The sequence below is a fragment of the Bactrocera latifrons genome, unplaced genomic scaffold (genome assembly GCF_001853355.1).
Source record: "Bactrocera latifrons isolate USDA-ARS-PBARC rearing strain unplaced genomic scaffold, ASM185335v1 scaffold_450, whole genome shotgun sequence".
Classification (NCBI taxonomy): domain Eukaryota; kingdom Metazoa; phylum Arthropoda; class Insecta; order Diptera; family Tephritidae; genus Bactrocera; species Bactrocera latifrons.
In genome coordinates this window covers 143409-158747 of record NW_017537102.1, presented here as the reverse complement: position 1 = coordinate 158747, position 15339 = coordinate 143409, and the positions used below count along the sequence as shown (strand labels likewise).

Genomic DNA, 15339 nt, shown 5'->3' with positions numbered 1-15339 from the left:
CCTTTCTCGTTTCCTCACTGCACGGAACCTCCAACTTTCCCCTACCAAATCCACAGCGACCATATTCACACACTSGACGAAGGAGTATAGACTGGAACTTAACATTGCAGTCGACGGCGTCAAAATCCCGACTGTTAATAACCCTAAGATTTTAGGTGTAACTTTCGACAGTCTATGCTCTTTCTCTCCGCATACAACCGCGATCATCGCCAAAGTACAGAGCCGCAACAAAATCCTCAAGTCGCTAGCCGGCAGCACATCGGGAAAAGACAAAGAAACGTTGTTGGCAACTTACAAAGCAATCGGCCGGCCGGTCCTTAAGTACGCAGCACCTATATGGTCGCCTGGATGCAGTGGCACGCAGATGAGGAAACTACAGACCTGTCAGAATACAGCACTCCGGACTACGACGGGATGCCTCTTGATGTCTCCCATCGAACACCTACACMGTGAGACGCTTATGCTCCCAGTTAAGGAGCATWACGAACTCCTCTCCAAGCAGTTCCTGCTGGGATGTTTTCGTAGAAATCACCCTTGCAGTCACCTGCTTGGAGCGGAACCGCCTCCTAGGAGCATCAAGAGGTCATTCCTTGACCACGTCGACGACATCGAACAATACGCCGACAGGACCTCGGACGCAACAGACTTCCGACAGGCACTGACCACCATTCACAGTGGAGCCACCAACACCTTCACCGACTCCCTCTCCGTGAATGGCGTACTTGGAGTCAAATCACCATCCATAGCAGACGAAGAGCTCGAGTTGCCGCGAGAAACGCGAGTGACCCTTGCGCAACTTCGTTCTGGATATTGTAGCAGGCTAAATTCCTACTTATCCAGAATAGACCCTAACATACCCAACGAATCTCCTGCATGCAACGAGTCTCCGCATGACACTGRCCACCTCTTTGCATGCCCAACCAACCCCACCCATCTAACACCCCTTTCCCTTTGGTCCGACCCCTTCGAAACAGCATGTTTCCTGGGCCTCCCGTTAGATAACATCGACGACAACACTGATAACCCTCACCATCTCAACGGGGACTGATAATCGTTATAACAACAACAACAACGACTAGCAGTACCAAGCGGTCGTTTCTTCTTTTATGGACAAGTCACCATTGTACAATACATTCTTAAAAAGTTATAGTAGTTACTGTATTGTACTCATAACAAAAACATTATTGAAAACCATCCCAAGAAGTTGTCGGAAATAATCAAAAAATCTAAAAAATGTTAATAACAAAATAAATTTATAATAAATAAAACTATGAAATGTTAAAATCAAACTCAATTTGTAGTCAGTAAAATTAAGGAATATTAGAAAACAACTAAAATTATAAGGTTTTTATAGGATACTCTTACAAAACTCCGACCAGGTCATGCCGTGACCTTAACATCACATGTGCAACTTTTTATTAACATAACAGAAGGGTTAAAAGAGCAACTTTAAAGAGCAAGGAAATGCATTCAACGTGTAATATGCCAAAATAAACTAGAATAAATTGAATTAATATTTTTTCTGAAAGTTCATTTCACTTGCTACACATTTCCAAATTCCGCTATTGTGATAACTATTATTAATTTTTATCCCATAGAACAGCGCGGGAAAAAATTACACTTAAGGTTATACCTATTAATATCCATATTTGTGCTAAAAATTTTTTAAATGTAATCGCCGTTTCAACACGAATCGGCGCCGAACAACACTTCTGAAGCCTATTCGCATTCATCAGCCTTTAATTCAGTATCCACTCTGCATTTAGCTTTTTTTTAGAACATATAAAGTGCATAAGTTACAGTTTGTAATATTATTTGTTATTGATCTGGATCATTGTGTCTCAGTCAATTTCCAATTTCTATACAGATCGTACCTTTAAAAGATAGGTATATAGGATAATATATTTGGGTGAAGCAACTTGTGTTAATTTACAAAGCACTTCGTGTGGTAATAAAGCGCTGAGATTTAGGGGGAAAATACTGTTGAAAAATAATAGGGGGATTCCCTTGGTGTTGTAAGATTGCACGATGACACGAAATGCAAAAATCCTACACCGAAATATCCACGGCCAAGAGAGCACCCATTGCAGAATATAGTGATATATGAACGGCTTATTTGGTCAATTTATTGAGAATTAGTATTGTGCATTATTATTGTGAATTTGCGAAACTTCTGCATTCATTCTTACAAACTGTATAAAATCTATTTAAAACTTACCTTCCTCAACAATTTAATGCCGAAATATGCCTTTATGTAAAATGACAGCCAAATCGCTCACCATGCGGGGGATTAGCAAGAGCAAGAGAATCCCCCTAATGTTGAATGTGGGTTTTGCACCAGGGAAATCATTCGTTGAAAAGAGATTTGCTAAGTTGGAAAGAGGCGAAATGCACACCGAGGACATTGAAGGCAGTGGAGGCCCTTAAAGAGGCGAAAGTTCTATGCAAAGTGGATGCCGCGTGAGTTTATAATCCAATAGAAACAACGAAAAACTGATTATGTGGAGTGTTTGAGTGCTCTCAAATCGTAAATTCAGCCTTGTGAAAGTCAGCCTTGTGGACTACATATTATGAACCGGGTCTCAAGCGTGTAAAGACGAAGAAGTCGGTTGGCAAGGTTGTAGCATCAGTCTTTTGGCATGCAGGTGATATAGTATTAATTTAGTGATTACTGAGCTAGTTATTTGCACTGCGTATTTGGTACATTCTATCATTCCCAAAATTTAACAATTGTATTATTTTTGAGGAAGGATCTGTTTGAAATTGCAAGCATTTACTTCATCGTTTCCGTTTAAGTATTGCAAAGATCTGTGCAACTCAAATTATGATAGTCCTTTTTATCAACACTTGTTGTTCGGATAGTTTTTGTTATGTTTGGTGTCGCGTTTAGTTTGATATGAATGCATTTCCCTCCTTCGCCCATAATCTGGTAAAGTAGCCTCAATGCCTTGACATCAGCCATTTTTTGTGTGATATTAAAAATTTCTGACGGGTTTCTCCTAAACAAGCAGCCTTTTTCAAGAGGAACAGTCATTATAACTAAGCTCTGTGCTGTTCTATTTTTTTACTTATTTATTATTATAATTTTTTTTTTTTTGAAGTAATATAATTTTTTTATTTATGATTTGTATTGACTTTAAACATAAGGAGATAAAAAGTATGCTATGTTCCTCCCCTTGTTCTTAGCTACCTTCCTACCAATTTTCAGCCAAATCGGTTCAGCCGTTCTGGAGTTACAAATAGTGTAACGTATAGCCTTGACAGACGAGCAAAGATAATGCGCATTAATATTTTATGGTGACAAACGGCAGAATTGAGCATTTAGACAGCTGATTGTGAAAATTGTTTATTTATTAAAAAAATAAGTGAAATAAAAATGAATAAGAGAAGTTATTAACAGAAATTTCTGTACTTTTGGAAAATCAATATAAATTTAACGAAAAAATACGTTTATTATTAACTACGTTCAAGGATAATAGCGCGAAATTAAAAGCAATAATTGATTGTAATGCGAAAAAATTGTGCGAAAAAGTTAATAATATTGAAAATATGGCCGGCCGTCAGGGGTAATGCTCGAAAATTCTACGAAAAATGCGGCGGCTTACAGAAGGTTTCAAGACCGGAGCATACTCTTGTAGAACCCCCAAAAGGTGATCTAATCACCGATGCCCAGAGCATACTTAAATTATGGAGGGAACACTTCTCCAGCCTGCTGAATGCCAGTGAACGCAATACGCCAGGAGAAGACGAACCCGATTCCCCAATCGAGGACAATGGAGCAAAAGTTCCATTGCCCTACCATGAAGAAGTTCGAATAGCAATTACCCACCTTAAGAACAACAAACCGGCGGAGGCCGATGGATTGCCGGACGAGTTATTCAAACACGGCGGTGAAGAACTGACAAGGAGCATGCATCAGCTTCCTTGTAAAATATGGTCGGACGAAAGCATGCCCAACGATTGGAATTTAAGTGTGCTATGCCCAATTCTTGCCAACTAAAGTGGGATAAGCCTCCTCAACATCGCATATAAGGTTCTATCGAGCGTATTGTGTGAATGACCCGTGGAAGGGGAATCGACACAGACATAGTTCAGCGAATTAAAAGATTAATTGGCGCCACGTAGCGAAAAGAAGAAACGACTGGGGCGCTGTTGCTAACTCGGCTATAATCGCGTAAGCGGTGTCTACGCCAATTAAGAAGAAGAATGTTTTTATTTATTTTATTTTTATTTTATAATCATTTATACAATAAAATATTTATTATATAAATACATGAAATCGCAGCACTGGCTACTAGGCCCCAGCCGAAGAAGAATGTAAATTAGCACTGTCGCGTCAAATGCTCAAGTAAATGTAAATTAAGCTCGTTAATGCAAATTATCGCTGTCGTCTGTTAGGGCTGTTATGGTGCGGTCTTGCTTTACGAAGTATGGTGTTGGTGCTATAGTGCAGATAACGGGCAAGCTAGATTCAGTAGCTTACCAGAACTTACTTGAAAATCATCTCGTACTGTTTTTGGAACTTACCGTTATTTGTATACACCCCCGCAGTTGTCCAACAGAACAATGCGCCCAGCCATAACTCAAGGTCTGTGATTCAGTGGCTTCAAAATCAAGCAATTCCATTGCTGAATTGGCCGGCCTTATGCTTCTATTATGTATATTTTTATTATTACTGATTTTATTGAAGATTATTTAAGAAGTGTTGCTGTATAGCTATACTTCAATTCTTCCCGATATTTTTATTTGTTCTGTTAATTTTAGTCATATGGGAGCATGAACTAATTAGTCTGCCACCTCTGTATGTCTATAATGTCATAATATACCTATACATATTTAGAATGTTTACAAATTTTTTACAGCTAAGAAACTTCCGAAGGATGTTAATCCCTGTGGTGTATTTGCCAACAATGAACTGGATTTGGAGGAAGTTGATGTGTATGGTTTCGACTACGACTACACGCTCGCGTGCTATAAACCTTGCTTACACGATTTGCTATACAATTTGGGCCGCGATAGATTAATTCAAAAATTTAAGGTACGTATTATTACTAAACTACTTCTTCGCATTTGTATGGGTATGTAAATATAATAGTACTATTTCAGTATCCCGAAAATATTTCTAAATTGGAGTACATTCCACGGTTTGCAGTGCGTGGCCTTCATTATGATATTGAAAAAGGTTTGCTTTTAAAGCTAGACTCGTTTCTTCAAATACAGTTGGAGTCTGTTTATCGTGGACTCACAAAAATCCCTGATTCAGAAGTACTAAAGCTTTATAGAAATCGAATTTTACCCATCGCATATGTTGAGGGCCAATCAAAAAACCACCAGGTAGTTAAGTCTAGAATTAAGTATATCTAAACATATAAATCCCCATTTTGTTTTATATGATTTTAAGCCAAATGCCAAGGCGAAAATGGTTCAGCTAGCTGACTTGTTCTCTGTTCCCGAAATGTGTCTTTTATGCAATGTAGCCGAGTATTTTGAAAGAAATCATATCGACTACAATCCCGAAATTCTATTTCATGACATAAAATCATCAGTGCAATCTTGTCATCCGATTATGCACGAAATCGTTATGAAAAATGTAGGAGATTATATTGAGAAAAATTCTCGGTTACCTGAATATTTTAAAAAGTTGGCAAATGCGGGCAAAAAACTATTTCTTGTAACAAATAGTCCATTTTCTTTTGTGTAAGCATTGTATAGTATAACCAAATGCATTATTAAATTTGTTTTTGTGAACAGGAATTGTGGGATGGCTTTATTGGTCGGTGACAAGTGGCGCGAACATTTTGACGTTATAATAGTTCAAGCACGAAAACCTAAATTTTTCACAGATGATTCACGTCCCATCCGATTATATGATGAAACAACCAATTCACATGTTTGGGATCGGGTTTCAAAATTGGAAAAGGGAAAAATATATTATGAGGTAATATGGCAATTATTAAAAAATAAATTCATAAGAGTTTCCTTTTCAGGGAACCGTAAAACAACTGCAAGATTTAACAGGGTGGCGTGGTCATAATGTACTATATTTTGGTGATCATCCCTATAGTGATTTAGCTGATGTAACATTAGAGCATGGTTGGAGAACTGGTGCAATTATAAATGAACTCACGGTATAAAATATATATTTTTCTGTATCATTCTTATTTTTGAGATTTGTCCATACTCCTTTTAAATAGCACGAGATTGAAACTCTTAACAATGTTAATTTCAAACGAAATGCAAATTGGCTACAAATGCTAACACATCTCATAGAAGAAATTCAGGATTATGAATGTGAACCTGCAAAAATTTGTTTAGAAAAATGGCAATCGGAACGGGATATGCTTAGGTACGAATTTTTGAATAATTATGACAGTATTTTACCAAGGTACTTGGCAAATATAGAATTAATTTTATAGGAACCAAACCAAAATGGTTTTCAACAAGCAGTTTGGCAGTGTTTTTCGGACATATCACAATCCAACGTATTTTTCACGACGTCTTTTTCGTTTTGCTGATATTTACACTAGTGATATAACAAACTTAGCGAATTATTCTGTTTCTCATACTTTTTATCCTCGGCGAGGTGTAATGCCACATGAATACATTTCGTATTTTATGTAAATGTTGTCCTTAGTTTATAAACGAGGTTAAAGTACTGTTAATTAAAATATTTACCTATATATATCTTTTTTCCATTGGTAGTCTTTTTTACGTGGTGGGTCCCAAATCCTAAACCCAGCGTACAACCCTGTGGAGGGGATGTTTCGCGTTCTCACTTTAGCTCGCCTTCAAACGGATGGTTTCTAGCTACCCAGAGGATACTTGGTCCAAAACCGGAAGTTGTGAGACTGCTTGAGCCATATGTAAGCAAATATAATTTAAGGGTATGCACCGGGAATGTCCGATCCCTTAATTAGGAAGGTGTCGCTGCCCAGCTAGATGATGTCCTCGGTAGAGGTAACGGCTGACATCACCGACTACCGCGAAATCTGATGGACGGGTCAAGGACTGAGGCGAGTAGGTCCTTTGAAGTATTTACTACAGTGGCCATATAAAGGTGGGCAAATTTGGTGTGGGATTCATAGTGGGAGAGAGACTCCGTCGCCGAGTACTGGTATTAAAAATCGGGCTTGGCGACTTTAACGCCAGGGTGGGCAAGGAAGGCATTTTTGGCACAACAGTCGGTAAATTAAGCCTTAATGAGGAAACATCCCCAAATGGGTTGAGGCTGATCGACTTCGTCGGGGCCCGAAATATGGTCATCTGTAGTACTAGATTCCAGCATGAGAAAACTCAATTCAATTCAATCATAATTTCTGCCGTTACAACAACAACAACATGAGAAAACACATCAAGTTACCTGGCTGTTTCCGAATCGAAAAGCCACCAACCAGACTCGAAGAAGGAAGCGAGACACATTTGCAGACAGAAAAAGAAAGAGGCCGAAATGCGTGAGTATGCAGAGTTTGACAAGCTGGCCGACAAGGGGTAATGCTCGAAAATTCTACGAAAAAATACAGCGACCAACAGAATGTTTCAAAACCGAAGCAAAGGCGATCTAGTAACTGATGCCCAGTGCACACTAAAATTATGGAAGGAACACTTCTCTAGCCTGCTGAACGGCAGTGACAGTACAACAAAAAGCCGAACCCGATCCCGAATCCCCAATCGATAACGCTGGAACAGATGTTCCATGGCCTGACCATGAAAAAGTTTGAATAGCAATTACCCGTTTGAAGATGATCGGACGAAAGCATGCCCAGTGAGTGCAGTTTAAGTGTGGTCTGCCCATATCCACAAAAAGGGAGACCCCACAATCTGTGCCAACTATGGTGGGATAACTTTCTCCATATCGCATAATACGGCTGTGTGAACTGAGCCGTTCGATACCAAACGAGGTTTCAGACAAGGCGACTCCCTACTGTGCGAATTCTTCAATATGCAGAACTTAATCGAGCATTCACAATCTTCTATTAAAGTGTACTGCGGATGGCTTATTCTGATAATATCGATATCATAGGCCTCAACATCCGAGCCGTGAATTCGGCTTTTTTCAGATTAAAAAAGGAATCAAAGCAAATGGGTATGGTGGGAATGGTGGCATGATGAAATGTCTTCTGTCATCAAACAAACAGTCCTCGCACTCGCGACTTGGCACTCACGTCACCGTTGACAGTCATAACTTTGAAGTTGTAGATAATTTCGTTAGAAATCCAACGCAGAATAACCCTTGCCAACAGGTGCTACTTCCGACTGAGCAGGCAATTGAGAAGCAAAGTCCTCTCTCGACAAACAAAATCCAAACTCTATAAATCACTCATAATTCCCGTCCTGCTATATGGTGCAGAGGCTTGGACGATGTCAACAACGGATGAGTCGCCGTTGCGAGTTTTCGAGAGAAAAGTTCTGCGAAAGATTTATGGTCCTTTGCGCGTTGGCCACGGCGAATATCGCATTCGATGGAACGATGAGCTGTACGWGATRTACGACGACATTGACATAGTTMAGCGAATTAAAAGACAGCGGCTACGCTGGCTAGGTCATGTTGTYCGRATGGACGAAAACACTCCAGCTCTGAARGTATTCGACGCTGTACACGCCGTGGGAAGCAGAGGAAGTGGAAGACCTCCACTCCGTTGGAAGGACCAAGTGGAGAAGGACCTGGCTTTTTCAGTTAGATATTTAATTTAGTTAGCGGTTTGTTATCTTTACCATGTAAATAAATATTAATAACTTATTACATACATTATTTATTACCTTTACATATATACACATATATAATTATGGGCTGCGCAACAGGTGTTAATTTGATGAGACAGTCAGTTGTAAAAGTCCTAAAGTAGTCCGTATCTCTGATTGAGTGATCAAGTGGAAGACGCAGTGACAAATTATTATTCCGGCCAAAACTAATGTCCGCTCTGAATTAAAAAAAAAAAATTAATATGTTATTAAAATCCATATAATAAAGGAATTCAAGAATAGGTATAAATATGCAAAATAAATAATATATTGTATTTGTAGTACCGTATGCATTATCAAAAATTAAGTGTACTACACTTCAATACATATGTAAGTACTAGCTAGTGGATTCGGCCAAGCGATGCTGTGATATTCATATAATGAACTATTCAATCATTGTCGTTGTTTTGAGGTTTAATTCTGAATATGTTTATACAAATACGAATTTAAGACTTCTTTCTCAAGGTCTTGTTGCCAGCATTTCTTTCCAGTTAATAGAGTTGTCCGTTAAATAGAACTTAAAAACATCAATAATGTTCACAGATAAAGGAGCTAGCTTAATAGAGCGTCCATTTAATAGAGCTATCACTGTAATTTTTATTTATGAATTTCTTTTAGTATCCTATCTTCTAAGTTGGTTCGAACTGGACACAGTGTGCTAAATTTTACTAAAATTGCGAACATACAACTTGACACGTAATTTTTATATACATATTATATAAAGATATACACTTTGTTTCAGATATTTACAGAAAAAATATGTTCACATTCCAAAAACGAGTGATGTTATTTTAAAGCTCTATGGTACAATCCTATAAAAACATGCTTTTTTTTAACGGTACTTTTCCTACTATTGTAGGTACTAAGCAGAATCGTCTGAAAAATGTGTTTCATTCCTATAAAGACATTTCGATCAGTGCCAGTTATAGTTATAACACTGTGAAACATTTTTGGGATTATTGTCTTGGGGTGAGAAATTCCTTAGTTTACAACTAAGCGAAAAAACATCAAGATAAGGAAAAAAGGGGTCATAAGGTCATAAAAAAAACTGATACATACGAACGCAAACCCTTTGAGGGTTTTACTATACTGACCTAGTACCATCACCCTAGCTTGGAATTTCTCATCCCCCAGATTAGCTGTTGTACTGTGTAATGAAAGCATATTTTGGCTTTGACCAATCGCGCCATTGCTCGGAATTTGTCGGTAACATTGCTTTGTAATTACCTGAATAACAAAGAAAATTACGGCCAGAGAACTTTTTCTGACAGTTATCCAATAAAACGACGTCAATAAGGAAAGTTAAAAGAGAGTACAAAATTTGTGCATCTGTTTCAATAGTTTGTCGTGTGGTGAAACGAGATCCTAACATTGTAAATAAGCAAATGCAGAAAACGTCTCTCTTGAAACCACACCATAAGGTCTCTCGTCTCAGTTTTGCCCGATATCACATGAATAAAGTGGCATCAGATAAGATTAAGAAAAGTAAAATTTAGAATAATACAGTTGCGGCAAAGCCGACAATGCGCTTACCAAAAAACTTTACCATTAGTCCCAGGTGATTTTTTCCAATGAGAAAAAGTTCGAAAAGAACATAGATATTATACAAGGCGCAATTTCGGCGGTGACTCATTTCTGATATTGCACGCATTGTCAAATTCTAGGACAGTACCGTTGACATATCCTTCTTGCTACCCTTTATACACAATCATCCGCAAAAATCTTTATCTTTTTAACAAGACAACGCAGGAATGCATACGAGCAGGGCCCTATTCCACAAAACAACTTATCAACTTTTCACTTTGCACTTATCAATTGATATTGTACTGCAAAGTGAAAAGCGTTTCTGTTCCACAATATTCTTTGCGAATCTCACTTTGCATTGAGCATATTTTGGCAAAGACTTTACGCTCTTTCCGCTCAGTGCAAAGACTTTGCGCTTTATTGGCAAAGTCTTTGCACTCTCTTGCAAAGTGAGTTTGCAAAGTGTTCCACAAAGCGTTTTATCAACTTTGCATTTCTGTCTCATCACTTTTCACTTTGCATTGCTTTATATGAATTGTTAAAATGAGCCGCAAAATACAAATTGAAAAAAAACTTGCTGTTTTAAATGTAATAAAAGCAAAAAAAAAAGCATTTTATTTGCTAGTTTTCAAAACAACAGAGTAAGTATTTTTTAAATAAATAATTGTAAATTTCAAGCATATACATTTCTTTGTGAAGGTTAACAAATTAGATAAACAGGCAGCATGGGAGGATGTATTAAAAAAAGCCCAATCCCTACAACTGGCGTCAGCACAAAAAACATGGACCTATGCAAGGGACAGTTTGTTTGGACTCTGGAAGAGCCGGACAATGGTAAGTATAACAATTTATTGCCTACACATAGCAAATAATTATATTTGCATCATTTGTTGTTGTTGGAAATCTTGTATTGTGCATTGCTAATAACTAACAAGCATGTTGTTGACAACAAAAAAAACGCCATCATAGACATTGTTGTTGTGAGTTAACAGTGCACTCAATCAACAACTCTTGCTGATAACAACCGGTTTAACCAAAATATTACTAATTGTTATGTGTACTAGAGTGGGTAAATTTTTTTCGCCAAGCGGTTATCAAAATCGTAAGCTACGATGAATTCTAAGAAAATTTGCCCAAGAAACCATGGCTTTAAAATCAAAATCGAGCTTCCGGTTTTTCACGAGAAACTTTTTGTATTTTGTTGAATTTAATTTTGTTAATTTGCAGAGTAAAAGGGATAACGCCCGAAATACTGGATCCGGAGGTGGGAAGGACAAAGTAATGGATGAAGCTGACTTGGCCATCCTCGATATTCTGGAATCAGATTCAGCTGTGGTAGATGGTTTGAATTTGCCAGAAAGTTATGGCAACTCAGAAAACCTACCGTCAGCTCAGAATGATTCCAGAATATCTATTTCAGAAGAAACAATTGCCAAATCACCTCTAAACCCAAGAAAGAGGAAGCGCTCTACCAAGTTTCAAAGTGAAACTTTGGATAGAGAGCAAAAATGCCGGATGGAGCTCCTTGAGGTTGAGGTTTACTACCGGAAACTTCAATGCCTAAAACTGGAGAGGGAGCTCCTACTTCCACCCTCTGCCATCACACTAGGAATTGCAACGGCAGAAACAGAAAATGTATCGCGTCTGTTATTTGAGGAGGTTTGATTACCAAAGGCTAATTTTCCTCTGTGTGTATTTGATTTCTAAACATTTTATTTTGAAATAATTTGTGATAAAAACAAAAAAGCTCTGAAATTAATAAAATGATGTAAATAAATACAAAACTACTTCCTTTATTATTTATTCTCTGAGACCTTAATCTCGAACCCTCAAAATGCCCCAAAAAGATACAACGCTTTTGCAGTGGAAAAAGGTCATGGGCAAAACACCAATTTTATTTTAAAACAATACTATAATAGTTGGCATTAGGTAAAGTATTGTAGCAGGGAAGTAACCCTTTCCATTCCACTCTCTTGATCTATATTATTAAGGGCATCATTTTCTTCTTCAGCATTTTCATCCAATTCCTCGCTTTCATTGTCAGTGTCTTCAGTGGGTTGCATATTTTCACTACTCCTTCCGATGCTACAGGCAATATTTCGTAAGATGGCACAAACTATGACTGTCTTTCCTGCAAACTCAGGCCTTAGTCGCAAATAATTTAGACACGGGAATCTTTCTTTAAGAATGCCAAAACTATTTTCAATTATGCGGCGTGCTTTTTTGTGACAACGATTGAAAACTTCTTCAGCAGGATTATTGGGATTTCGGCGTAATGGTGGTATCAACCAGCATCCGGAAATGGTCTCCATCCATTGTCAAATCTTTGACTTACAGCCGAATTAAGTAAAACACCCTTGCCAACTTGCATTTACACTGTAAAATGTGTAGTCTGGCCCACATATCATCATCACATTCAATGAGTGGTTTCCATGCCGGTTAACATATCCTTCCTCGTGTAATGGAGGTGCATCAATTTTAATGATTGTGCCATCAATGCAACCACACACAGAAGGGAATCCACTCATCAGAAAAAAACTTTTCTGCAATACCACTGACATCATCGGGCCATCGCACTGTTTTTTGAAATAAAACGTCTATTATAATGTCGACAACTCTATGAATGGTTCTGAAAACTGTGAATTTTGCTACACCATGCAAAGCTGCGACTCCATGGTACTGGCAACCATTTCCGAGCCAATGCAGGCACAGTAGCAGCTGATTTTCAGCCGACAAAGCATAACTGCGCTGTGTATTGTGCTCTAATTTTTGTCCAACATTATTTAAAAGAAAATATTGGATTGGATTTTGTAACAGTTTTCGCGCAGAGAAAGAAAAACTCGTGACTGATATTATTAACGCATTTATTCAGACCGCCGTTTTTGTAACAATCGTATGATCTAATTTACTGTTCTATAGTACATAGACAAGTTATGTACATATGTATAGTATAAGAGTACAGGATTGGTTTNTAACAGTTTTCGCGCAGAGAAAGAAAAACTCGTGACTGATATTATTAACGCATTTATTCAGACCGCCGTTTTTGTAACAATCGTATGATCTAATTTACTGTTCTATAGTACATAGACAAGTTATGTACATATGTATAGTATAAGAGTACAGGATTGGTTTGCAGAGTTGTATTCAGAATTCAACAGATTTAAACGGAATTAAACGGAAGCACTCTTTAAAATTGAAATTTTGCAGTCCCGAAAAATTAATTCGGTCTCTATAATTTCTAGCTTTAACCGCGTCTTCACTATTGTCGAACAAAAACTCACGTCTTAACATTTTGAAAGCTTGACTAGTTATGATAATATGAATTTGCAAAGCGATCATTTACCTTGCAAATTTTTGACAAACTTATCAAATTTTGCTTTGCTAAAATAGAGTTTACAGTTTTTGTGGAACGGAACAGTATAATTATATGCAAAGTCTTTGCGAATTACACTTTTCAATATAAGCTTTGCACAAGAGAACGTACGTGGAACAGAAATTACAAAGAGAACATAAAAATTGCAAATTGCACTTATCAAGTTCAACTTATCACTTATCAAATTTCATAGTTCTGTGGAACAGAAAGCTTTGCAAATTGACGAAAAATTTGCAAAGTACAAAGTGAAAAGTTGATAAGTTGATTTGTGGAATAGGGCCCAGGTCAACGAAAGCGTTGCTTCAACGTAAAAATATCGATTCTTTAGAATGGACAGCTTATTCTTCTGATGTAAGTCCTATTTAGAACATCTATGGATGGCTGGTAAGAAAGGTTTACGAGGATTATCGTCAACTTAATTCGCTTTATTAATAATAATGGATACATAATAAGGGTGTGTTCGTTTTGAAATCACTGCGGCAGTGTCTCTCACTGGAAGCACAGTATATACAGTAGATAACCTTTTCGTGGTAGCTTTCTGAGGGGTGAACAGCGGCCATCTTGGATGTTCAGAGGTAGCAATTCTAATAAATAACAAAAGCTATAAATATTGTTGCTAAATATAAAAGGAAATTATTTATTAATGACATATATTTACTAATATTTGATTTAAACGCCATAGTGTGTCATGCTTCGCCCATTAAAATATCATTTACTGATAGTCAGATATTCCTTATATAGTAAGTTCTTATTAATGAAATGCAGCCTTGTCCTTAGATTTCTCGGTGGTGAGTTTCCTTCTGAATGTATTTGTTTACAATTAGGAGATAGAAAAAATAAAACCGTTTGTATTCGTAACTTTTTGAATTTTAATCTGGAAATAAGAAGAAAGAAAAATATTGAGGCATTTGAAGCTGGATTTTTAATACATCGTTTTAATTTTCATCCGTATACTATTTACGATAAAACTGATAGAAACGGTACAATATCTACTTCTTTATAAGTATGTGAAAGCATATAAATGTACACATATAATTATTTTCAGATTATTGAATGTATTGGCATATGTCTTTCTCATATACTCTTTATTCCAACGAATTTTAACATTATAAATATTTTAAAAAATTTATTTTTGAATCTTTAAGTTTTGCATTTTCCATACCACCCCTAAGGTTTGCAATAAGATGCGTTACCGGCTTTTTTTTAGGTGTTCGGTTCCTTACACTTATATGGGTTTTAACATAAACTTTATTAATAACACTAATATGTATTCTTATTAAAAACTTCAACTCGGATTTTTATCCGGCCAAGGACTGTCAACTCGGCAGAATTCTGCTGTTACAACAACAACAACAAAAACTTCAACATATCTTTCTTTTTTAAAATCTATTTCCAATTGATGTTTTCCTATAACGGCTAACGAATTGTCAATTTGTATACATATGTCAAACGACAAATTACCACCCAGGATTGTATCCTACCGCATGCAAAAATTTAGAAATATTTTAAGCGTGTTTAAAAATTGCCCAAAAAAAAAACAACTGATTTAACATTAAAAAACAAGTAATATCCCAATAAAATTGAACAGATATTCAAAGTAATTCAATATAATCACTTAAATAACGTAAACACTTGCATTACTTAATATCTTTTAAAGTGTTGATCATCAAAATTTAAAATTTATATGTAGCTCAAGTGCTGCC

General features: G+C 37.0%; 2 protein-coding genes across 3 annotated transcripts in view; both read left to right on the top strand.

Moving 5' to 3' along the window:
- Positions 1–6682, top strand: part of LOC108973068 (5'-nucleotidase domain-containing protein 3) — a 34447-nt gene extending 27765 nt beyond the window's left edge. Inside the window, exons 2-8 of one of the 2 annotated variants that reach the window (XM_018940083.1) lie at positions 4863–5038; positions 5107–5334; positions 5402–5697; positions 5752–5938; positions 5988–6128; positions 6195–6346; positions 6417–6682. In XM_018940083.1, the coding sequence (XP_018795628.1) occupies positions 4863–5038; positions 5107–5334; positions 5402–5697; positions 5752–5938; positions 5988–6128; positions 6195–6346; positions 6417–6621 (1385 nt within the window). In that variant the 3' untranslated portion in view covers positions 6622–6682. Of the gene's footprint in view, positions 1–4862; positions 5039–5106; positions 5335–5401; positions 5698–5751; positions 5939–5987; positions 6129–6194; positions 6347–6402 lie in introns of both variants that reach the window. The other variant, XM_018940085.1, reaches the window with a different exon arrangement.
- Positions 6683–10898: 4216 nt separating this feature from the next.
- Positions 10899–12002, top strand: LOC108973063. The gene is made up of 2 exons (XM_018940078.1): positions 10899–11097; positions 11491–12002. The coding sequence occupies exons 1-2, from the start codon at positions 11095–11097 to the stop codon at positions 11926–11928; spliced, it is 441 nt and encodes a 146-aa protein (XP_018795623.1). The 5' UTR covers positions 10899–11094; the 3' UTR covers positions 11929–12002.
- The last annotated feature ends 3337 nt before the right edge of the window (positions 12003–15339 follow it).